General features: G+C 38.3%; 2 protein-coding genes across 8 annotated transcripts in view; one reads left to right on the top strand and one right to left on the bottom strand.

Annotated features, from left to right (window-relative positions):
* ACSS3 (acyl-CoA synthetase short chain family member 3) overlaps window positions 1-26,520 on the top strand; it is a 177,705-nt gene that overhangs the window by 93,302 nt on the left and 57,883 nt on the right. The window lies entirely within an intron of this gene.
* The window catches only part of PPFIA2 (PTPRF interacting protein alpha 2), a 313,295-nt gene continuing 287,562 nt past the window's right edge, over window positions 788-26,520 (bottom strand). For 5 of the 7 annotated variants that reach the window (XR_008974938.1, XR_008974940.1, XR_008974939.1 and 2 more), the window contains 10 exons: window positions 22,115-22,196; window positions 16,236-16,436; window positions 14,155-14,217; window positions 12,679-12,708; window positions 10,941-11,116; window positions 9,978-10,075; window positions 7,878-8,216; window positions 6,508-6,667; window positions 4,725-4,817; window positions 788-1,245 (listed from right to left, as the gene is read on the bottom strand). Coding sequence is in view for 2 of the 7 variants with exons in the window: in XM_057429559.1 (XP_057285542.1) it covers window positions 4,759-4,817; window positions 6,508-6,667; window positions 7,878-7,946; window positions 8,041-8,216; window positions 9,978-10,075; window positions 10,941-11,116; window positions 12,679-12,708; window positions 14,155-14,217; window positions 16,236-16,436; window positions 22,115-22,196 (1,114 nt within the window). In the remaining 5 variants the exon portion in view is untranslated. Of the gene's footprint in view, window positions 1,246-4,724; window positions 4,818-6,507; window positions 6,668-7,877; window positions 8,217-9,977; window positions 10,076-10,940; window positions 11,117-12,678; window positions 12,709-14,154; window positions 14,218-16,235; window positions 16,437-22,114; window positions 22,197-26,520 lie in introns of those variants that run through there. The other 2 variants (XM_057429559.1, XM_057429558.1) reach the window with 2 other exon arrangements.

The following is a 26,520-nucleotide window of genomic DNA, read 5'->3' as shown; positions in this document are numbered from 1 at the left end:
AATAACACCACCAAATAAAGCCACAGCAGGTAATAGTTGCTCTTCTAAACTTTTATACACTATATATTAATCACTCTGTCTTTCAGTTATTTCCTCTGATAAAACTGACTTTTGTGAAGTCTCAGCAAGGCCATATTGGCTAAAAGCATAACATTAGACAGGAGCCTGTCTAATGCCCTGTTATAATGAAGAAATGGTGGGGTTTGGCTTCTTGTTTCTTTCTTTTTCTTTGTTGAATATATCTGGAAGTGAGAATCTGATTCTATGCAAATATTAAATTTAATTTTCCAATGCTGGCTGGTGTCTGTAGATCCTGGAATAAAAAGGTGGCTCCTGGTAAGGCAAGATTCTTCTTGGTCCACAGGTAACATAGAAGAAAGTGTTTGATTTTTTGTATAAATCGTGTTTTATTAAATTGCCTTTTTTTGTCATGTTTTTTTTTTAGTTTGGTTTTTTTTTGCTTTGTTTTTTTTTTGTTTTTTTTTTTGTTTTTTGTAAATGGTTCTTCCAGGTTTATTTGTTAGTTTTTAAGATGTGAGCCTCTTAAAATGAATGATTCTTCTCTATAGAGATCTAACATTTCCGTTTTGTTTTTAGAGGTCCATTTTGGCTCCAGTTCCAGGTTACGTTATTCTATTATACATCATCAGAGGCAGGTGTTCAGCTTTAAATATTGACAGATTTTCTCAGTAGGAACATGTTGAAGCTTCTAACGCTGCTAAACATATTCATTTGACTGTTACAATCCAAAAACTGTAAAAATGGTGGAATGGAAAGATACAAACAGTATTATTGACACTGTATTGTCAAGTGTTTGCACTGAGACCCCATGTACCATAGATTTTATTTTTAAAAAATCATATTTATATCCATTTACATAAGACTTACACATTTTAAAAGAAATACATACACAGTAAATACGTAAATGTCTTAGTATTTTACAATAAAACAGATGGAACAATGTAGAAATGAGTGGCTTCATTTGATAAAAGCTTTGGATGTGCACTACTGCCAAACTTCTGATGACAGAGATGCTGAGAGGAAGCGGGGAGGTTGTTTTGTTTTTCTTTTATTTTTGTAGTAATTCTTGTTTTAAACTAATCAATACATGAAAGGAATATCATATCTTTTGATAAAACTTATGTGTTCTCTTCCCTATTACCCTGTTCTTGCAGAGAGTTTTAATGCTCTTTTTCCTAAGTAGTGGTAGTGCACTTCAGGTAAAGTAGAAGTAAGAGATGACATCTAAGGAAAGAAAATAAACGAATGTTAATTAGTGAGATTCTTTGATTCCAATTTAGTCTAGGATGCAGTGACACCAGAAAATATTATAGCACTAAGCTATTGCATGTTTTAGTAAAACATGGATTTTGAGTATCTAAGGGAGACATGCATTTGTTGTTTAATTTTAGATCTGTAACATAAACCTATTAATAATGCATTTTAATCTTTTACTAATGTATACTGATTTTTGTCCTAGATCAAACAGATGCCTGCTTATATTCATTTTACATTTGTTTTCTTATTTGGGTTCAGCAGTGGATCTGGAGACCTTTGCCTGTTTGGTACAAGGTGGAACACTTGGTACAAGGTGGAACACACATTTTAAAGTATATAGACTTTGTTGATGTACTCTGTGACTCTTCTTGTTCACTGCAGTTTGACAGCATTTACCTTTTTCACCCTGACTATTTCTTTGCTATGGACCAGCTGTTTCCAGATTATCATTCACATCTTTTTGGAACTCTTCTCTGTCTTTACAAATCCTCTTTGGAACCCCTCATTGATAAAGTACATTGTTGATTTTGCCAAATACCCTTTGACATTTCTTTAGAATAAAAATGAAGCTACTGTGTTCTACTGCCTCAGCCTATAGCAGTGAAACTCTTCTGGCTGAGCCTTCTGACTTGGTGGTGACAAGTATTTTGGTAGAGAAAAGTGTTAGGAAAGCTTAGACTGTGTGACTGCCAAATCCACTGGCTGTGTAATAGCATTGCAGATGTTCAGCTGGGTAAAATGAGGCCACCAAGCAGAAAGCTTGACCTGTCCAATGTGCTTTATGGTAAACTTCTTTTCGTGATAAAATGGCTAGGCACCAGGAGTGTTAAATTTTGTTAAATTCCTGATTGGAGAGTGCACTCAAACTGGGCTGCATGGAATATGTTCATGTGACTGTTCTGAGAATATCAGTGCATCGTTTCTGGCAGCTTAACATGGTGGTTTTAGCAAATATTTGCAAAAAATATCTGAAATGCAACTTGAAAACATATGAACTGAACCCAGCTGTTGTGAAGAAACACCATAAGACACTGTAAGGTTGTACCCAGTTGGTGTTGTTGGCATACACTGTTTTGAAATAAGAGGCTTTGACATTACCTGTAGGAAAGGCAAGTAGCAGAATGAAAGGTCTGCAGCCTGCTGTGATCACAGGCCGTCTCATTTGTTCCATGTGCAACCTGTTCGCAGCTCTCTATTCAGTCTGCTTTTTATATGCATATTCCCCTTTACTATATTAAAAATTGTCTTATATTGTATCGTGTGATAGCTCATCCAGCTATCTATCCCCTCTGCCACCTAGTTAGAATCAGTTCCTGATTCTATGCGTGCAGGTAGTTAAGTCACCAGGGTGACACAACTATTGATGTAAGTCAACTAGGAAAGGTGTTAAAAGCCTGGGTCACAGTTTGACCTGGATCTGGAAAATTTCAGGAGGCATGTTGTAATAAATAATCTTTTGTCCAAGTATCAATCAGTTCCTTCCATGAAGAAACTGTTAGGAACTGTGATCACATAATTCAGAAAACTCTTCGCTTGCCCTTCAACCAACTTCAAATTCCCCATAGGAGTGTTTTTTTTTATGCATTCATCCCTAAGATTCGGGTAATTTTCTTAGCTTTTCAAGTCTGATATCTTAATGAAGGAAATCTTCTCTCTGCATATTTTTGATGTCATTCACTGAAAGCCAAAAATACTTTTAACTTGCTCTGGTTTCTAACCTGCAGTGATGTTTTGAAACTGCACTTATGAAGAGTGCATCTAGTTCACACCATCTTGTTGCTTTACTAAAAGGAATATATGGTAAGCGAAAATAAATATTAATTAAGTATGTTAATGTCAGTCATTCTTATATATTTGGTTCTACATTTAGATGTAAATCTGATGCTTATAGAGCTCTCAAGCATTTAAGATTAGATTGTAATTAGCTGAACAGTGGACAAGTACCAATGTAAGTATCAGATACTTGAAATATGGCTAATACTCCTATAGAAATTGAAGTTAACTTGTATAGCTTGTATAACTTTGTATAAACAGCTTTTTTGCTCAAAATATATAACTACCACATAGTGCAAGAAAAGTTTGCTAATTTACTTCTGCTTGTGGATTGCTACGTTTTAGACAATTTTTGAATACAGTGGGAATAAACAGTTCAGATAGTCCTACACCAATTTTTGTTAACATACCAATTTTAATTTTCTGCCCTTGTGGCACTCTTCAAACCTATTGGAAAACATCACCTTATGTTCTTGGCTCATCACTGTTGGCCTAATAGATAGCTTGGTGTTTGAACGTAATTTCTTGGTCATAAGTTATTGCTGTCAACATTGCAATTCTGAAGCATATAGGAGAAAAGATACACATTCTGAAGGTCTATGAAGTAAGGCTCATGTCCTCAGTAGGATCCTGAGCAATCCATGTTTTCCACTGATAATATCTACACTAAGCACTTTTTGAACCTGCCCAGAATTAGTAAAATCTCAATGGCCTCAATCCTCTCCCAGTCTTGGGAATCTAAAAAAAATTACTCTCTCACAGGCCCTGGAATGTCTTGCCTACAATATGTAACAGCTATTCAAGCACGTTCAATGCCTGGTGAAGTTTTGGTGCTATCCAGATATTCTTTCCAGTTCCCCTAGAATCCTCTGAGTAACGAAATGGAACAACAAACTTTTACTGAGAAAATATTAGCATGAAATGGTGCCGTACTGATGAAAGCGCTCATCAAGTTAGGATTTATTACAAAACTTGTGATGTAGCAGAAAACAGTGTATTTCCACAGAACTCTGGAAGAGTGAATCTGTGAGATTCATAGCCATACTGGAAAGAGAAGTGGTGAGAAATGAATTCTGGTACTAAATTTGATTCAAAGTTGCATCCAGCTCAGAATATCCTTTCTTTTTCACTGGTGAGTTCTGAATGATTTGAGAAGTGCAAGAATCTCTGTAACAGATAAGTTCAGAAGATTTTCTGTGAAGGGGAAGTTTTGTTCCAGATTTATGCAGGTATCTCATGTTCTAAATTTAGACATATTTCTCATTGAAAAAGGTAAATCTCTCTTGCTTTACTAGTTTTCTCTCATTCCTCTTCCTAGCTCCTGGTATATTCAGTACCTGTGCCTACTGCTGTCTCCCCAGCTTTAAGTTTGAAAGCCTACAGAATACAGTGCGGTTGGTGAGCTACCAACTGAACAGAGTTGTCTGAAAACTTCTGTCTCTTTTGCTAAAGTGGTTTCAGCAGAAAGAACCTGGTGTTTGAGTTGGGAAAAAGAACAGTGTGGTGTCCCCTGGACTGAACTTGAGGCTGTTGTCATGATCTAATGACCACTCTAGTGAGCCTGAGTTAGGTCTTCTGCTCCATGCTGGCTCTTGCTTGAATAATGCCAAGGAATATTTGGTGTAGGGTACAGTTATAAAGAGCTTTCATGATGGCCTCTTATGAATACTCACAATAATTCAGTGCTGGCTTCTTTGCTAGGCCTTGTCAGCATGAGTATGTGCGAACTGTTGAGCTGTCTAACCTCTGCAGTCGTGATGAAGCAACTGCAAATTGCAAAAAAGAAACAAACCAGAACCTCTTTAGAATCATGAAGGAAATAAACCAGTCTGTTTCCCACTGGAAGGGTGGCTATTAAATTGCTCTGCGGATTTCTGTGACATTATCTGGGCATAGTCTAGTTCAGAACTCAAGTGTTTACACTCATGTCTGGTGCACTCTTGAAGTCTGCCGTAAGTTAATACAGTTTAAAACTCAATTTTGTCCTTCTTTTGTTGAAACTGCTAATACTGTACCTATTATGCTGTTGAAATACTATAGTGTTCCTAGCACTGGGAGATAGGAAGCCAAATCCTGGATGAAGATGTAGGTCTTCAAAGCTACCTGTATTCAAGTCTACTGTCTGGAAGACCTCAAGTAAATCACTAAACCTCCCTTGTGCCTTAGTTCTCCATCTATAAAACGAGAATAATATGTTCTACATCATAGCATGGCTAGAAAATGAAATCCATGAATGTTTGTAAGGTTCTTAGCTCCTACAGTAATGTAGGCCATGGAATTGCCTAGGGAGCTAGTACCTTTATTTATACATGGAATTTGCCTTGGAATGGTCTCTTGTCTTACAGCTTCATTGTTGCTGAAAAGTGCAGGATTAAAAGCAAAGCGTGCAGATGAGCAGCAGAGCCAATGAAATTCAATGATGCAATCATTAAATTATTCCATCTATAACTGCAACTATAAAGAATTGTTTTTAAAAGTGAGAAACTTTAATGGAATTTAGATGGTTTTAATGGAATTTAGATGGCAATACTGTCATACCAAGTTCATTCAAGAGTTACAGAATGTAATCACTACAAGCAGGATATTAAATTACTTTGAGACAAATCTATTCCTAGACCTGAATTCTCTCATGAGGAAATAAGCAACGGTATTTGGAAGAGGCCAGTCTGTGTATTTGTACTTCTCAGAACTTCAAACAGGTATACGTGGCTTTAGCATCCATATACCAAAGGGAATAGCTGCACTGGGATTTGTCCTTTCTCCCTGCCCTCTTACAATGACTTTTAAGTTTTAAATATTTTTTTAATTATGATTTATTTGTTACTTTTCCAATCACTGCTGAGTTAGTGCATCTTTTGGAAACTAAAAAGATTTCCAGAGAAAATTAAGACTGGTATACAGTAACTCAATTAGTATGATGAAAAAATATAGATGAAATTCAGTACTTGCTAACTACACTACCTGTCTGATTATAACTAATTGTTGGCAGCTTGAGTTATTTGATGGTCAAGGATGAGCTAGGTAGTTGGAATGTAAATTGGGAAAATAAATGTGATAGTCCTTTCTAAGTTCATTCTCTAAAATACATTCTACCTGCTAGAAAGGCTAATAAACTGAAAAATTTGCTTAGCTATTATATGCAATCTCAGATAAAAGTTAGCAAATTAATTCCTCTCTTTCTGAATGCTTCCTTTCCAGATCTAGGATTGCTAGATGCCCACCCCCTCCTTTTTTTTTTTTTTTTCAAACACTGAGAGTCTGAAGCTAACCTGAAAAGATCAACAGTATGCCAAGTCAGTTCTTTTCCATTCCCTAATTCAGCTCTCCCAGACTATTCATCCTATAATGATATGAACACAGCCGTTCTGATGTGCGACAGACATGCAATAGAAGTCAATTTAGCATGCAGAATAAGTCCCTTGCTTTTCAACAGTAAGTGCATGAATGACTGCATACCGTCAGTTGTCATCTTCCGTGACTGCCCTGATGTTGTGGTTAATCTGAACCCAGCTGGCAGTGTTTCTGAGGAGCCCGGCATCATGCTGATCCCATGAACCTCACGTGGAGGAAACTGTCGTCGCCAGGAGGGGCCACGTCTGAAGTTCTTGTCATCACTCTGTTAACACAGAGTTGTATTTGGTAAAGCAAAATCATAGAATCATAGAATAGTTAGGGCTGGAAAGGACCATCTAGTTCCAACCCTCCTGCCATGGCAGGGACACCTCACACTAAACCGTGCCACGCAAGGCTGTGTCCAACCTGGCCTTGAACACTGCCAGGGATGGAGCATTCACAGCTTCCCTGGGCAACCCATTCCAGTGCCTCACCACCCTTACAGTAAGGAATTTCTTCCTTATATCCAATCTAAACTTCCTCTGTTTAAGTTTTAACCCTTTGATTCCTTGTCTTGCTGTGTGCCGCCTCTCCCCACTGACAAATGTTTTCCACAACAACCACCCTGCTCTGTTGCAGTGCATCCAGTAACTGCAGTGCATTTGAGACACTCTTGTAAAGGTAAACGCTTTAGAAAAGTTAAATGCTAGGGTGGAAAACTCTTCGTAAATCTCTGGCTCAATATTGTTGATGGTTTTTGTATCAGCTAAAGTAGAACTTCCTTAAAAATCAGATATCTACCAGATACTGTTACAGAAAGTGCATTGGTTTGTCACTGCGTTAGGAGGGTTATGTAGAGTGCTAATAAAGAATTAAACACTCATGTGCATGCACAGAATTCATAGGCATCTTAAGTCCTTAAAGTTTTATTCCTTCTTATGTGCAGAGGTCAAAGATTTGATTTTTTTTTTGTTTGTTTGTTTTTGCACTGGACTCTTATCTAAAGATGAATTTTTTTTTTTTAAGATTCCCTACCCTAGGTAACTGCCCCAAATATCACTCTATTACATACTGATTAACTTTGAAGAACCAAAAGAAACCTACCTCAAAACAAGCCACCAAGCCCTCACTTTTATTCTGTCTTCTTTATTTTTGAAGAAAAAGTGTGTCCTAAAGAATAGATTGCACAGGCACCTTCCTCCCATCACCACTTTCTCTGGCCAGTGAAACTTCCAGTCCTTTCTGCATGTTTCCTCTATGGAGAATGTTCATCTTAAGGTAAGAGTGCAGTGCCAAATTTAGCATCCAAAGTGCTATGAATATGTAGCCAAAATGAGGTTACTTTAGATACCATGACTGGCATTTCCTAATTTTTTCTTAAAGTTGTAACTGAGTCTTTTTAACAATGTGCAAAGTAAATGTCTTCATGCATTCAATTTAATTTTTATATTTTACTGTGATATGTTATAAATACTGAAAATAAAATTAATTACTTCCTCAAGTCGTCTTTCAGTTCCTAGTGCTAAAAGGTTGTTGTATTCTCTCTCAAGGATCTGACGTGCCTAGAGATACCAAAGTGAAAAATTAAAATGGTTGAATATGAATAAAAGGCAATAATGTGTACAGATTAATCAGAAGTAGCATGAGCAAACTTGCCTGGGTGTTTTGTGTTGGAATCTGTAATAATAATGCTAAACTGCTGTAATCAAAGTTTTCATCCAGTGCTATAAGTGAACCATGTACACCACTTTCTAGAATATTATTTGCATATTCTCGGAGGCCAATAGCTTGGAGCCAGCGTATGACTCGGTCATTGCTCCACACCAGCACATCTGTAAGGACATAACATCAGTTCAGTCTGCTGATACATGATAACTTCATGTTATCATACATGATTACTGCTTCATTTCTTAGATGAGGAATGCCAGCAAACTATTCATATAGAATTAATAACACCTATTCAAAATCCTGTGTCATTTTAGCTACCTGCAAGTTAAATGTTTCCAAAGGAGAAAGATGCCTCTAAAGGGCATTTTCAGAATGCAATTCCTCCCACCTCCTATCGCTAGCCTTGTCAATTCTTACGCAAGGTTTTACAGTCTAACAGTGAATGGACACAGGAGAAATACCTTTTCTTCAAGGCTTCACCTTAGAATTTTGTATTAAACATTCTGAGAGTTGAGTGAGCACCTGCCATTTTATGACATGCCATAAAGCAAACGATGAGTTTACAGTGTAAGAGACTAATACTATTTTTATTTCAGAAAGCTGGTTGAGCTGTCAAGGCCCATGCCAGTTATAAAGCTAAGGAAAAACAAATGGACTAGGAAACCATTTTTGAGGATTTGGCTGTTATAAAAGAAGTAGCCTACCCTGTCTGTAAGATTAAAAGAAAGTTAATTATAGTGATCTTTATAATTGCGAGTGGAAAACGTAACACTGAGCTTTGTGTTAGTAAGTGATGAGGCTTTTTCCTGAATCCTTGGACGTACAGCTAAGGTTGCTTTTCTGTGTTCAGGCATTTGCAATTGCCTGACCAAGAGCATCCCAGGCTGGGGTCAAGATCATCTGAAACACGGTGTGGCAGCCAGGGATCACTGAGACAAAATCCCACTTGGGACTGAGTCAAACTGATGGATGCACACATCCTGATGTGTGCATCAGGGTGAATGAGGCTATGGATTATTGCCCATGTCGTAGCAGTGACTGGCATTGAAGACTCACCAGAATTTGAGACCAGTACCCAATTACCCTTCGGTCTCCAGCTGTACCCACTCAGGTTGATTGACAATAGCCTTTGTGTTACTGCCTGCCATCATCTGCCTTGAGCAGATGGCTTTCACTGTAGCCATTTCCCCTTCCAATTCCTTTTTCTTTAGCTCTTTAGCTAACTGCTGTAGTCACTAGAGTTGGAAATCAAAAAATTCACTTCTGATGATGGAAAAAAATCCAACAACCCTAATTGTTTTTATATATATGTATTTGTATATGTGTATATATATGTATAACAGGAAGTATATATGCAGAAAAATATTCTGTGATGCTCTAGAGAGCTTTGCACAGAAAAATAACTTAAAATCAGCTGTTAAATTTAGTAACACCAGTTCTGTTAGGAACTATTATTATATACCAACCGTCTCAGTGGCCACCCCTCTAAGCAACATTTTCTATGATACACATTTTGAAGTAAGAAATCAAAGGCAATGATTTTGGATATCAGGAGATCAGTATTAGGGTCCTGAGTGCTCCCGTTTCCCCATGGTACCCCCAGCACCTCCCTCTAAGCTGCAGGATACTTGGCCTTCTGCTTCTGAGACTGGAAGAGGCTAGAATAAGATAAAATCTGTTCAAAAATCCAATTTAGCAAAATGTATGAATCAAAACAGCATTTGTACTTGCAGCCTGGATTTAGCAAAGTACTTAACTGTACATAATTTAGGGAGATATTGTGTGTTCTGAAGATAGGTGGACTTAGGTTAGTTTTACTTAAAGCACATGGTTAAATGCTTTGCTAAAATGGCCTGACAAAGGGTTAATAGTGCCAAGCTTCAGAAGAAGAAACATTCCCAGTACTTATTCCCATGAACTATCACCTTTTATTTCATGCTGACTCATTTCTCTTCGCTTTTCCAGTTCTTTTCTATCATAATTCAACCTCTTTAAACACATGATTCCATATTGCAAGCTTGTTCTGTTATTTAAAGAGAAACATTTACAGAGTTAATAAAGATAATCTTGAAGATGGGAATACATGTAGGATGTATTTGCTGCATTTCACATGAGGTGTTTCATGGTGCCCATGTAGCAAATCTTGCGGACAGAGGGGAGAGCAAAACCAGTTAAAAATCTCCATGGACTTCAAAAATACGAAATGAATTAAACCAAAATGAATATGTTTGAAATAAATGTTCTAGTATAAGAAACGCAAAACATTAAAAATGGTACTCAGGAAAGGTCAGCCTTTGTGAGCCACGAAATGTTTTGTCAAATCAGACCTTAAGAAAGTGACAAATCAGAGAGTACATTAAAAAAAATCCACTTCTTGTCACATAAACATCATTCTCTCTGAAGTCTAAATGCCTTTATTTCCATATTTCCAATTTAGTTTCCAGGTTATATCCCTAGATAACCTGAACAACTCTCAATTTGCTTGTACCCTTAACAGCTTTTATGCGCTACACACAATAGCTTTTCATTATTATGAGATCTTAGGGCTTCAAATCTTAGTCTACCACTGTTTGATACTTTAAACCACTTAATAAATTATTACTGCTTCTGTATTGTCAAGGCTTTATTTATGCATTAATAATGCCCCGCTCGTTATGAAATTTATCTGTACCAGTATCTTTAGTTCTAAGAGACATAATTTCAATGTGGTTGCTATTACTAAAGGAATCTCTCACAATTCAGATTTCTGACACTCAGCACGCACTTTTCTGTGTGGTTTTCCACACCAGAACAACAGAAAGTAAGTAAGTAGTTTTATTCTGTGCAGTACTGATCACTACATCAGACACATAAACCTCTTTTTAGGTGTAGTCTTTATTCCAACATACCGATGAAAGCTATCCACCATTTTTAAGTGCACACGCAGATCTTTCTTTGTCAGGTGGTCTAACATCCTTGCATCTACCAGGCATTCCATGAAATAACTTCGGTACTGAGGTAAACCCAGACTGGGAAGCCATTCGTTACCTATCCATTCATGGTTCATGTCACCATAAGCCAGGGTCTACAGGGGAAAGAGAAAGGACAGGGGAAATATATTCTTTAGTTTCTTCAAGGTTGCACCACAGACTGAAAACATAATATCTGCTATGCTTGTTTCTAGTGAGACATCCTAGCTTATAAATATGTCTAAAAAACGCCACATTCTGTTTTGACATTGGAGGTGGAAACCACTATGAGATATTTGTCACTAATAGCAGTTTCGCCCATTGTGTCTTATTTTATATTTGTAGACTTTAAGGAATTTTTTTTTGTAACAGGAAATCATATGTTCAGTTTTGAGTTTTAAATGTAAGCAAAATTACACACTTGAAATGTGTTTTATAATTTTACTTGCTTTCAATTGACCTTCTAGAATATTTATGTTTGATAGACAATTCCTACTTGGTAATACAAACATGGCCTCAGGGATTCAACTGAAGTTTGTGTCACAGTTTAGTGGGAGCTAGGATTTTGTAAACAGGCTCTAATGACACTTCATGGTTACACCCCTGTAAATCCTTTTGAGACTAAAACATTATTATATTTGTCAGACAAGCTTATGCTCACCATCATTCATCATCCATCACAGCAGGTGACCGAATACAATTCATTAAGGAGATATTTTCAGCTGTGAACAGCTTAAAACTATCGTATCATAAGTGGAGCTCAATAAATTAATTCTTTAAGACAAGAGCAAACCAGATTCCTCCTAGCATTCAGGCACTAAGCTACTTCATTGTTCAGCTGAATTTTGATGGGGTGAAGAAAAAAACACAAGCTATTTTTATATGGGTTGCGCAAAATAGATTTTTCATCTCACTGTTGTCAATTATATTGTACCACTAAAACTTAACAGAAATGAACTCAAACTGCAAGATTAACACTTCTTCAGTAGGGTTGAGCTCAGATTTCAGCATCACTTTCAAGCCTACCCATTTTTTGGTTTTGTTTTTAATGTCTCCTGTCATTCTAGACAAAAGGATAACAGAGTGCAAGCTGGATATATTTTCTATGGGGGAAAATATAGTCCTTTCATCTCTCATTCTTGTGAGATTTTGAAGAGAAAAAGAATGCTATAAGTAAAGCCAGTAAGACTGTATGAAACAGTGCATATATTACAGAGAGAAGTTGAAAAATATAAGTAATTGATAGCCTAACTAAAGTGAAAAATTTTCTCCTAATTTTACACGACTATTTGTACAATGATAGTTGGGTATGATTTATACAATTGTTCTAGAAAAATCTGGTGCAATTTTAGAAATGTTAGATCTCAAACTCTTGGCATATTTTATGAGCCTATTCTCCAAAATGAGGAAGATATTTTCCCTAGATTTAGCTGGGAAGTAGAAGATGTCTCTGGAATATAGCCATTTCTTTTAAGAAAAATATTTACAGCATATGTACTTCTTTGTGCTTTAACCTAGCAAACCTGTCCAGAGAATATTTTCTTTATATTAGAACTCTAAAATGTATAAATCATAATTTAATCATGGAGATACTGGCACAATACTATTCTCCTCTATGCATATGGATAATGCTCTTAATTAATATTCCATTCAAAAAAATCACGCGAAAGGGTCATACCTGAGCCCAGCTGCCTTCTTCAGATTCTTTCTGTGTTATCAGCAGGAAGCAATTAGTAAAGCACGTAAAAAGACAATAAAAATTATTTATAAAAAGATGTGGTTTTCATGTATATGTTAATCTTTTTACAAATGAAAGCATACATGTAAAATGTACCAGTAAAATAACTCCAGTCAGTGGGAGTGTCCTGGGCTAAACTACCTTTGCAATTACAGTACCAAACCAGTAAAATCTTACTAGGGCATGTCTAGCTAATTTTCAAGATGATATAAAGTAATTAGAGCTTGTTTAACTTTACAGCATTATTTTAACCACTTTTTATGCTTCCACAATCAAAACACAACCATTTACTTATAAAATTGGGCATTACAGATGCCATTTTTCATTTCTAGATAGGTGTTAAAATATTCGCAGTAAGAAGTTGTCTTCTTGTCAATGTATTGTAACGTAGGTTTTTCTATAAATCTATTTATGGCAAAACTGTATTTTTCTGGCTGGCTAGTTAAACAGGATCAGCTCTACTTCTGGTCAGTGAAGTGCTGTTGTATTTGTATTATCTTTACCAAGAATAATAAAATTGAAAATGAGATCAGTTGTAAAAAAAATATATTGATGAGAATTTGCTTTATGTGTGTTCCTGAGAAAACTTATAATAGTATAGCAAGCACAAATTTCTAAGAAATAAGTCTTTATTGTATCAACATTTGTGGATGGGGCTGACTATAAAGTTTCCTAAACTGAAGATAGGCTTTTCAGACATCTCACTGTAGGATTGTATCATGTTTTATATGCACTGTTATGGAGTCTATGATGTAATGCTAAAAGAAAACCACAAAACCCTATACTTTCCAAGTAAAAGACAGATAAAAGTCAGAATTATTGAATAAAATCTATTAATATTTATGTCATCATCCCCCCCCCCCCCCCCCCCCGAAACAGGGAGAAGCTTGACAAAAAAACCAATACATAAATGATACACTCCATGAACCCTGAATCAAAAAGCATGAATACACAAGTATGGACACTAAAGGCTATACATAGTCTTAGCATAATGAAAACACTGAGTTGTGCAGTTCACCATTCTGAAGCCTTTTGTTTTTTTTTCTATTTCAGCAGATATAAAGCTGTATTTAGAAGACGTACTATGGAGTATAGGGGAAATGTTGCACCTGTAACCACAATGATTTCATTTCATTAAATGAGGCTTCACGCTGGCAGTGAAACCATTATGTACTGTAAAACTCCAGTACTGGTTTTAGGTTAAGACAATTTTTGTGATCACAGTACAGTGTGTAATTTCCTTTGCTGAGAAATGATGTAACAGTTCTTTAAATTCAATTTCACTACTCCCTGCGACTTCCTAATGGCATGCCTGGGAAGCATCCTACAGAAGATATGGCATCTGTGATACAAAAGATACATCCTAGTTCTCTTTTAAGCACTGAAACCATTTTAAATTAAATTGGAAAGACTAACCGTTTTAGCTGGAGCAGCAAGATTTTCCATTTCTTCATGGGTCACCCAAACATTGCCTGAGGGCTATGGACAAGGCCCGCAGGAAGGCAGGTGGGATCCACATTAGGTAAGCAGTGGTAAAGAAGAAAGGCAGCACCACTGTAAGTTAACAGCGCATAGCATCACCATCAGCACAACCACATTCTTGCCTCTACTGAGCTGCAACTAAAGACAACTTCATAGAATTTGTTTTGTATCTGTCATCAGAGGGTTCTGAGCAGACATGATGGAGTATTTCAACTCGAATGGATGGATGAAATCTGGCAGAGCACCATCACAAAAGAAAGAATAATAATTAAAGTTGCATTTCACACACAAGTGGCACATACAACCTTTAGCTCATGGCTCTGTCTCGAGGTAAGCTTAGATCATCAAAGATTTTCCAGCCTAAATATTCTGCACACATCACATGCTCCTATTGTAATCTAAATAATGATTACTTCTAACATGTTTCTGTAAATTGAAATTGTTGAGAGAATTCACTTGTAAAACCCTTTTTCCTCATCCTGTTGTTTTCAGTTAGATTATTACTAGGACACTCTGATGAGGCAGGCAGGGGGTGTGAAAGTCTGCTGTTATTTTCTTGAGAGCTGAAGTAAATTAACTCCTTTCCTGAGAAAGAGAGGATACAGAAAGACCTGGGACTCAGAAATCCACATTCCAGTGCAGGGCAGCTTTGTGCTGCCAGTTACTCAGGGAGTATTAAAAAAAAGCAAGGCAAAATTATTAGCCGTGTTTCTAGGTTGAATGTGCTGCTGTCTCAGTGTCAATGCTCTTATGCTTTGAAATATGCTCTTGTGCTTTTAAAATAAAAATGATTTTTGTTTAGTAATTCAACATGATATTGAGTGTATACTGCTTTATTTCGGTGAAATTCATTACGATTCATACTATTACCATGGTTATGACATATACAGCTGTGCTGATGGGAGAAAATATCAGATGGGGGAACTATAATATTTGAAGAAACTTAGCAAGTTAAAGATAAAAGGCCAGTCAATAGGAACATTAGAGTCCTGTTGCTCATTGCTTACACAGCTCAGTGGATCTGGTACCCCTCAAAGGTATCTCAGTTCCAATTTTCACCATGAATTCCATGAAGATAACAGATTAGAAAACATGAATAATATTGCTAAAATAACTATTATTATCTTACTATTGGAATTCTGGGCTGCACTCTTGAGTAGTAGTCTTTGTCCTTCACATCTATGCCATATTTCCCATTTGATCAAGCCCAATTCATTTGTTTTTTCAGTCCCTGTTGCCTCTTTCACAGCCATCACCATCAGCCTCTCAGCATGAAGCTCTCATCATCTTATTTCTTTTCTATCTCATCAGTTTGGCCTGTTATTTTTTATTTTCCACTAAAAGGTATTTTTATTTATACTACATAAATTCTTACTCTCCCCTAATCTACTTTCTTGCTCTTTTTCATATATACCCTTTTTTCCTTTCAGACTTTATCTGTTTCTTCTTTCTTCCTTACTGTCTGCTGCTACTCTCTCTCCCTTCCTCACCAAATGCACATGCTCCAGTTCTCCTTTTACACCTCCAATCATTTCTCTTAAAAGCATGAAGAACTAAAATCTGCTTACACAGATTAGATAACACCTGAAAGGATGCAAAAAAGGGGAATAGGAACAAGGTTCAAAAGAGCTGCGCTCCTATGTAACCTTTCCCCACTCCTGCCTTGCCACCACCGCACTCCCCCAAACAAAAAAGAGAAATAAACAAAGAAACACAATCTGATTTGGTTGGATGACTTGAAGGAAGAGGAAGGTGAAAATGCAGGTAAAATTACAAATATGACACTCAATACCGGTTGTTTAGAGAACACCAAGGTTAATCAAAAGCACAACAAAAAAAAATCAGAATATCTGCTATCAATAATCAAGTGAGTGACGAACAGGTCCTTCTAAGTCAGTGTAGGACAGTTCCTGCTGATTGTGAAGTGTGTGTTACCACAGAGCCACCCTCATACTATGAAAAGACTTTCTGCAGACTCCTGCAGGGAAATAAAAAGTTATCTGAACAGGACTCACTGTTCTGGATGTTGGAGGTGCTGATGGACTCGTCAGTGATACCATCTCCTGGATTGCTAATCGGAGCTTTAACCGATGAAGAGGATTGCTGATCCCAATTTCTCTTTGGATCTCAGTATCAGACAGAGCAGACATAATAGCTCCACTCTTCACATTGGCACGGCAGGCAGCAACATACCAGGCTGGCATGCCTAGCCAGAGCTGTTCAGAGAAAGGACGCATTCATTTCTCAAACAAAATCAACCATCAAGGCACCTATCAGTCTGAATAAGCCTGGTAATACACAAAAATTATTATGAATATCACAGTCTTTAACAGAACAAAATTGTTTCTTGAGTTTTGCAATTGCCATGGCTTCATGTGAAATCTTTTTGTTGCTTTTATTGTACCCAGAACTTTAAGGCAAGGGTTGCTTTGAATAATTTCAGAGCTGTGTGTCTCTATCATCTGGGCTCGTCCTTTCCCAGGCCTTCAATGAGTAAGTAGTGGCACAAGTCAATGTCACTGCCCATTTGATAGTCTTACCATATAGCGAAAACAATCTAAGAGGAACTGATTATGTGATTTTTCTACTTCTGTACTAAACCATTTTTTACTCTTTTCCCGTGTTAGTCCCCATGGTGTACTCATGTGGCACAATCTTAGACTTCTCACCTGTTAGTTGCTTAGTAGAAATAAACCAAGCACAGTCCAGATACCAATCTAGTGAAGACTGTGAATTTGGGAAGAGTCTGGTATGGTGTCACATCCTAGCTAGAAATATTGGCTAGAAGCTGCAGCAAAACATAAGCCCAACTACATTACCTGAGCATTTAGATGATACTTCTGTGCTTCTGACTTCATGTTTTTCCACTCCTTATGTTAGTTTTATCAGCCTAGGTCAGTAAAGCCCCTTGCTCCACCACAGTCTTTTCTTGTAAGAGGTACTCTCTACTCCTAGCAGTTTTTTCCTGGGACCTACTGAGTATAAATTTTTTGGGGGGTTTCTCAGCTGTCTCATTTTGTGCTGCCTCATTAATGACTGTCATTGTCTACAGCTCTTTGCTCCCAAAGGAGATAATTCCATAGCAGGGATACACATGTGTGGGAAGTTGTTGTCACAGTATTAAATACATTATGCTATAGCAAAAACTGTGAGAAGGACATAAGCAGTGAATGCCGTAAGTACTGAGAATGCGGGGATAACATCATCGAAAACAGACAGGCATAGCTTTGTGCATCTTGAATAGGACATCAGAATTATCTGATTTCATTAATTCTTTCTCTTAATAATAGCCTACTAAAAGAGGACACAGTGTCAAGGAAATGAGTCAAAATACGCCATCAGTATATTCACCAGCAAATCTGGAAAGCAGAGACAACCCTTTCCACTGATGGGATGAGGCACTGTCTTCCATTCAATGCTAGTCTGAATCTTAAAAATATGAGCAAATTCCAACTAACTGTAATAAAATACAAACTTTCATGAAAGTAAAAAAAATGTAAACCAAAATTATGTAGATTATATCCAGCTGCATTTAAACAAAGGGCCAGAAGGAGACTGACCACAACTTTAAAATGTATTTCTTCTCCAGGAACCTGCTTAGTAAGGTTCCATGGGATATAGCCTAGAGGGCAGGGAGGCCCAAGACTGTTGGTCGATATTCAAGGATCACCTGCTACAAACAGGAGTGTTGTGTCCCGACTACAGGGAAGGGCAGCAGGAGGGCCAGGAGACCTCCTTGGATGGATAAGGAGCTGCTGAGGAAACTTGGAGGGAAAAAAGAGGCTTATAAAAGGTGGAAGCAAGGACAGGCAGCCTGGGAAAAGTACAGGGATGTTGTCCGGGAACATAGGGATCAGGTTAGGAAAGCTAAGGCCCAGTTAGAATTAAACCTGGTTAGGGATGTTAAGTATAACAGGAAGGGATTCTCTAGGTACGTAGCAACTAAAAGACAGACTAGGGACAACACGGGCCCGCTCCGGAAGCTCTCAGGAGAACTGGCTACACAGGATTTGGAGAAGGCTGAGGTTCTGAATGACTTCTTTGCCTTGGTCTTCACTGGCAAAGGCTCTGACACCACCACCCAAGTCTTGGAAGGCAGATACAGGGACTGTGAGAATGAAGACCTTGCGCCCACTGTAGGAGAGGATCTGGTTCGAGACCATCTTAAAAATCTGAACATGTGTAAGTCCACGGGACCTGATGAAATCCATCAGCACGTCCTGAAGGAGCTGGCAAATGAAGTTGTTAATCCACTGTCCATCATATTTGAGAAATCAAGGCAGTCAGGTGAAGTTCCCGATGACTGGAAAAAGGGAAATAGAACCCCCATTTTCAAGAAGGGGAAAATGGATGACCCTGGCAATTACAGACCGGTCAGTCTCACCTCTGTGCCTGGCAAAATCTTGGAGCAGATTCTCCTGGAAGGCATGCTAAGGCACATGAAAATCAACAAGGTGCTTGGTGACAGCCAGCATGGCTTCACTAAGGGGAAATCCTGCCTGACCAAATTGGTGGCCTTCTATGATGGGGCTACAGAACTGATGGACAGGGGTAGAGCAGCTGATGTCAGCTACCTGGACTTGTGCAAAGCGTTCAACACTGTCCCACATGACATCCTTGTCCCTAAATTGAAGAGACATCAATTTGATGGATGGACCACTCAGTGGATAAAGAACTGGCTGGATGGCCGCACACAAAGAGTTGTGGTCAATGGCTCAATGTCCAGCTGAAGACCAGTAACGAGTGGTGTCCCTCAGGGATCGGTGTTGGGACCAGTCTTGTTCAACATCTTTGTTGCTGACATGGACAGTGGGATTGAGTGCGCCCTCAGCAAGTTTGCCGATGACACCAAGCTGTGTGGTTCGGTTGATATGCTGGAGGGAAGGAATGCCATCCAGAGGGACCTTGACACGCTTGTGAGGTGGGCTGATGCCAACCTCATGAAGTTTAACCATGCAAGGTCCTACACCTGGGTCAGAGCAATCCCAGGCACAGCTACAGGTTGGGCAGAGAAGAGATTCAGAGCAGCCCTGCAGAGAAGGACTTGGGGGTGTTGGTTGATGAGAAAATGAACATGAACCGGCTTCAGTGTGCGCTCGCAGCCCAGAAAGCCAACCGTATCCTGGGCTGCATCAAAAGGAGTGTGACCAGCAGGTCGAAGGAGGCGATCCTGCCCCTCTACTCTGACCTCCTGAGACCTCACTTGGAGTATTGTGTGCAGTTCTGGGGTCCTCAACATAAAAAGGACATGGAACTGTTGGAGCAAGTCCAGAGGAGGGCCACGAGGACGATCAGGGGACTGGAGCACCTCCTGTATGAAAAGAGGATGAGAAAGTTGGGGCTGTTCAGGGTGCAGAAGAGAAGGCTGCGTGGAGACCTCATAGCAGCCTTCCAGTATCTGAAGGGGGCCTATAAGGGTGCTGGGGAGGGACTCTTCATTAGGGACTGTAGTGATAGGACAAGGAGTAACGGGTTAAAACTTAAACAGGGGAAGTTTAGATTGGATATGAGGAGGAAGTTATTTCCTGTTAGGGTGGTGAGGCACTGGAATGCGTTGCCCAGGGAGGTTGTGAATGCTCCATTCCTGGCGGTGTTCAAGGCCAGGCTGGACAGAGCCTTGGATGACATGGTTTAGTGCGAGGTGTCCCTGCCCATGGCAGGGGTGTTGGAACTAGATGATCTTAAGGTCCTTTCCAACCCTAACTATTCTATGATTCTATTAAATATTCCCATTTAATTTTACTTTATTTTTCTTTTTATACATGCAGTTGAAAAGCTAGAAAGCATAAATACTGTGAGTTATTTACGCTGCAGAAATGGATTCAAATACTTGCTACTCATTAAGTAAATTAATTCTTTACCAAATTAGGTACATTAGTTATGTAACAAACAGCTGTCTATCAGAAGATTAAATTAAGGTGAAAACCGTCCCTAAATAGAAGGTACAGTAATTGTTCCAGGAAGAGAACCCAGATATGAAGATTGATAAACTTTCCCAGGATTAGTTCAGAAAACCCACAGTTCTCAGCTGTCTGTGCTATGTATAAATGACCAGAATAAACACAAAGGCTGAAAAGTTAAGCCTTGAAAAATCTGGCAATGTCAGAACTGTGATCACACGTACTTTTAATTTGGGCCTTTGTCTCCTTTAACATTCATTTTGGTTTTTAGTCAAAGGGTCACATGTTATATTGTCCCCAGGACAGTATGAAATGCAGACAGTGTCCATGTGCCGACTGAATGCACTGATGCTCGCTGAATAAATAGAGTACTTCTGCCGTCATCTCTTTTTATCATCAATATTCAATTTGCATTTAATACTGCAACATAAACTTCCTCATTGGCTTTCTTGTGCTACTCGAATCATATTTCCCAAGAAGTTCATAAACATCAATTTCTCTTTACAGCCACTCTCTGGGGCAGTGGGAAGCACATCCTGTTCTACAGCTAAGAATCAAGCGGGAAAAAAAAAGATTAGGGCTTAACTTGTCAGAAATGTGTTCAAATTTTGGATCACCCCAGAGGATATCAAGGGTAAATTTTTCTCAGTATTCAGAATTGTATAGACCTTTTTATGGTCACATTTCCAGCAAATCGGCTTTGACTGTAAGATTAAATATTTCCACCTGATAAAAATCTGGTTAAAGAGCTCCCAAAAGTCATATGAAAAAAGTCACATAGTAGCCAAAGTAATGAACATTCCATATTAACAGTGATTTTTTGGAAGAAAGATATAACCCCATTTTCCAAGGTCATGTGCAAACACTTGAAATGCCTTTCTGCAATTTTCATTTATTCTTTTTCAGTAGGTGCCTTCAGGGATTCCAATATGAAGCAGAAATTCTGCAGAAATTCAGCTTTTTTTCATTCTTCGCCCTTCATTTATTCCCTGAATATAGTCCTATTAAAGCTTTAAAGAGGGACCTTTTTTTTTTTTGAATGGAAGGGGAAAACTGGCAAATTCTCATGGTCAATGGATGATAACTACAGCAGACATGAGAACAGATGAGAATACATTGAGATGCCCGGTATAGACAACAAATAGACACCTATTCCTTGAAGCAACAAAATCTTGCACCTCTACTGAAATGGTACAACCTTGCCATATCAAAGTGACTGTGTACTTGTATAAGAACATACTCCTCTCCTCCCCTTGGTATCTGGGTAAATGTTTTTGAATAGTTCCATCACCTAATTAATAATAATAATTCTATTGATTTTTTTTTTTGTCAAATGGATAGCTCTGCTGAATGTTTCTCTGGATCAGTTCCAAAATCCATTCATTTAGGTGCTCCAAATGAAAGAGCTGTCTACAGACTGGATTTCAGAGATGGAGGCACTGTCTGTCATATCAGAGACATTTCAGTTTAGGTCTGCCACATCCCAGGTGAAAGTGCAGTGATGAACACCTTTTTATCATGTTCTGAGTGATATCCAGGTCAATCAGTCCTTTCCCATTACATTTTAAAAGACAGAAAGTTACAAATTCTTTAAGTTTATTAAAAATCTTGAAGATGTAGCTTCTGTGTTAACCTCCAATAAAATCTGATAGCTAATTTCTGTTTTTTCCTTTGCATATCATCCTACATATACTGTCTGTGGAGTTCCTAGATATTTAGAGACTGAGAAATTATCAGATTTCAAAAATTTGGGGATTCAGGTGCACTTGATAAGCCTTTTTGCCTGTCCTCATCTTCCTGTGCAATCCTAGTTTACTTTTTTTTCAGCTCTACCCTCTGATTTACACCATCCAGTATCAAAAGCTGCTTAATGCTCACGGCTCTGTGCAGACGGGAGGGAGGAGGAGATTTCACAGTCTCTTAATGAATCTGGAAGGACAAACACAGCAGTTTGCAAAAGTGACTTACGTTTCCAAGTTACGGCCAACACTTACCTCCAGCCAGGCAACCACTGTTGGCCCATCCCACTGTGCAAAAGGCAAACCTTTTCTCCGAGCTTCTTCCAGAAGTTCGTGTCTAAAAATGGATCAAAAAAGGTTAAATACGCAGAGGTATGTGCAGGGACAATATAGACGCAACCGTGTCATTTTGTTAAGGGTAACAACAGTGAATCACGATGACAGGCATAGAAAAGACACAGAAAACACCGGTGGTTTCCTTCCCCTTTCGGATTGTTTCCTCTTGGTGCACTTTGACATCCCTTTAAACACCCAACATACGAAAGGCAAGGTTTCTGTCTGTTCTTAGCTGAAGCAGTAGAGAATTGGCATACCCTGTATATAAGGATCACACATACAATAGAAGACATTAGCAAACAGAGAAAACTGAGGGATTCCTCTTGAGGCTAGCTTAGCTCTGGTCTGGTAAGGGGCCAGAAACTCCCCAGATTGCCAACCTCCAGACCTGAGTGAAGCATGGAAGTAACACTGCCAAGTCTGAGTGTTTGAAACACTAAACTTGCTGGACCAGCTGTGTACAATTCAAGGGTGTCTTGAGTACAACTACTTTACATCTTAAATAAGCCATTCATGGCTAATTAATGGTTGGTTGTATCTCTGATAGCTCCATGTTAGATTTTTTTATTATTATTGCTTATATAAGGAAGAAATGCATGTGCTTTACTGATGTATACATTTTCATAATTATAGATTGAAGTGGTTTCTAAATTTTATACATATACATAGATATAGTTCTATTGAGTCGATCATATAACAATCAAATTCCTGCATCTGCAGCTTCTCTGGCATGCAGTGAGTATATATGTAAAACATCCTTCTCAAAGCTTAAAACATACTTTTAATACAGTGGTATGAAATATTTGGTAGTTATGTATAGGCCAGTCAGCTAGGCTATTGGAAAAATGTTCGAGATTAAGCATATTCAACCATTTGACCAGACATTTTTATTCCTGGAGCAGGAATAAAACCCCACTGTGGTGGTGGCACAGAAAAAGCAGTCATTCAGAAGTCTTTTTTTTCCCCCAGTATTTAACAACATACTTTCAGCTGCCTCCTACTGAGTGAAACACAAAAGAATGCTCTCAGCAACAAGCTGCACTGAAATACAAATTAGACAGGACTATGCTAATGTAGTATTAAAATTTGCTTACATTCCCACATAACAAGGAAATCTTGGAATTACAGCTTCAGTTTTGCTCTGTCTTCCTTTATTACTACAGCCTTTGTGGTTCAGTTATTCCTTGGCAATTCATCACTGTCTTAGCAGCATTTCAAATATATGTACTACAAAATCACAAAAGATAGAAGCAATACAGTGATCTTACTTGCATGGACTCCTCTGGGGATTTGTGCACTGCAAAGGGGCCAGGCTGAGAGAGTTTGGCTTAGTAGGGAATGGAATTCAAATATTCAATTTTGCATACGTGTTTAAATCCCTAGCTCTGAATATTAATAGAAAGGCAGCTGCTTTACTTTCTATGCTTATGGTGTGGTAATATGCAACATTACAAGTACTTGACAGCACTACTGAAGTTTATCTAACTTCTCTTCCCACACATCCTTTGCAGCATAGTTTATTCTATGTCACTCAGACGTCACAATCATAGAATGGTTTGGGTTGGAAAGGACCTTAAACCTCATCCAGTTCCAACCTCCTGCCATGGGCAGGGACACCTTTCACTAGACCAGGTTGCTCAAAACCCCATCCAACCTGGCCTTGAACACTGCCAGGGATGGGGTAGCCACTTCTCTGGGCAACCTGTGCCAGTGCCCCACCACCTTCACAGTGAATTTTTTTTCCCTAATACCTAATTTAAATCTACCCTCTTTCATCAAAGCCATTCCTCTTGTCCTATCCCTACATGCCCTTGTAAAAAGTCCCTCTCCAGATTTCTTGTTGGCCCCCTTTAGGCACTGGAAGGCTGCTTTAAGGTCTCCCTGAGCCTTCTCTTCTCCAGGCTGAACAAGCCCAACTTTCTCAACCTATCTTCATACGGGAGGTGCTCCAGCCCTCTGATCATATTCATCCCTTTGGACTCACTCCAACAGGTCCATTTCCGTCTTATGCTGGGGGCCGTTAAAGCTGAATGCAGTACTGCAGGTGTGGTCTCATAAGAGTGGAGTACAGGGGGAGAATCACCTAATCTCGAACTATTGTCCACGCTCCTTTTAATGCAGCCCAGCACATCATGTCCAAAGACATGTAGAGCTATACTTGCTTTGTAAGAAAGCATAAATGTGTGGCCTATTTCTTTAATTTGGTGTGAAATTCCTGCATGTCCTCAGGAAGTGAGGTGCCTGCAGAAGAGGCATTGGCACTTAAAGATCTTACCTTCATGAAAAACTTAATACCTTATGCTGGAATTATAAAGTACATATTTCTAAGGAGTCTTGTGTGACCTTGCAACATTTGAACTGGCCTGAGGCTTGGTGTGGAGGATTAGCATTATTCCAGTGCTTCTTAAACAAATACATTCTCCCAGAGCAGGAAAGCACTTCTGTTACTTCATAGGTAGTCAGGCTCACGGAGCTAAAGGAAATACAGCTGTGGTTACTGATTTTGCCTGAAGAAAATGGGTCCAGGCTGGAAATGGGATGCCCTATATATATGCTATTGCTGAAGACTGCAGTATGATAAACATAATCCAAAGGGTCTTTGGAAGTGTTTTGGGTTTAAAATATTTTTAATGTAAAGTTAAATCCTTGGACATGCACAGCAAATAGAGGCATCATAAGGCTTGTGCCTCACTTCCTGAGGTGGAATACTAAAGAATTTTTATAATATTTCTTTCTCTTGAAAAGAATTCTATACTTCAGAATTTATACTTCCCTCCCTCAGATATTTCTTTTAAACAACTCTCCAATATTAAAGTTCATTTAAATTATACTTTACTTTTTAACAGTATTCTTTGACTACTTTTTAATACACACTAGGAGATCTGCACAACCTGACCCTACAATTTCTAAACCAGAACTAAACCAAGAATTTCTGTTTTTGACTAAAGGAGATGCTCTTTAGCTGGCAGTCAAATAAACTTCTGGGGTTTTTATATGAACAAGCAGTATAAAAGAATGCCATTCTTTCAAAATAAGTTGAAAGTGTCATGAAGGAGAAAACATGCATTGTTTTTATCAATAGTGCAAATCATCAGAAAAATTAATCCAGTGATCTGCCTATTTTGGAATATAGTCCAAATATTCTATAGCAACCTGAATGAACTATTGTCCTTGTGGGGTAGTCACTGGCTTCCTGAAAACAGAAGGTCCTCAAGAGCAAATGCTGGCAACCACGGCTCAATTTTCCTTACAAAATACAAGAGGAAGAAACAAAAAAGCTCATCACTCCCTCTTTCTTTCTTTACAAAAATAGGGTTTGGAGATTGCAAATATCATTTTACCGTTTCTCTAATTTGGAAGATGCTTTGCAGGGGAACATGGACATTTTCTCATTTTAAGACTTTGTCAGAAGAGTACTACATGTTATAATGTGTCCACTTTGCACTCGTAAGGAGGTAATTAAAATGTTATTATTTCCATGCTCATTTAGTTTTTTGGCAACATATGAAAACAAGCTGATGAGGAAGAATTGACATTAATTAAGCATTACTATAAATGCTATTTTGCACATAGGGTTTTAAATCACTACCACCAGAATGAATTCCAAATTAAAGCTGTATTTTTAAAGACAACATTATTATTGTCCAAGAATAAAATCCTCTTCTTGGAGATATTATGGGAAAAACTACAATATCCTATTTAAAATATATCATACCCTCAGTCTCATTTTGTAAAGTCAGGAAATTTCATGAACATCACCTATTTAGCATTTATCTAAAAATTGAGATGCGTCTATTTGCTTTAGACAGAGTATCTCAACAGGCGGGCTGTCTTCATTCTTTTATGAAAGACAGAAAAGAAAGAACATGTAACGCTGACTTGTCAAGTTGTGTGTCAGAGAAGTGCTGTTGCTTCCCTAGCACTGACTTCTGGTCCTTCCCAAAATTACTTTCTAAAGATGCTGTTACATTCGGCCATTTTCTTTAGCACACAAATCACCCTACCAAGCTGAGAGCAGAATTGTCTCATACCATGGGGAATATGAATGCTTCACTATCCCTCTGGACAGCAGAGGTACATAGGAGCAAAAGGAAGAGGGGAATGAAAAAGCAAAACTATGTTATTATCCTGCAAATTTGCTATTTTATATATATCCTTCCTTTGCACTAGGAAAACTATAGCTCTCTATGAGCAACCCTCACCAACTCATTACATAAAATGCAATGAACTTCATTAAAAATAAGAATAATCTTTAAACAGTCTTAGTGTGGGAAGTTAACAAGATCTTGATTTAAAGAGTGTCATTCAGTGACAGTCGATTTTCT

The sequence above is a fragment of the Pezoporus wallicus genome, unplaced genomic scaffold, assembly GCF_028554395.1.
Source record: "Pezoporus wallicus isolate ANWC-B61680 ecotype Strahan unplaced genomic scaffold, APGP_CSIRO_Pwel_v1 contig_5069, whole genome shotgun sequence".
NCBI classification, from domain to species: Eukaryota; Metazoa; Chordata; class Aves; order Psittaciformes; family Psittacidae; genus Pezoporus; species Pezoporus wallicus.
This window is presented reverse-complemented; position numbering and strand designations above follow the sequence as displayed.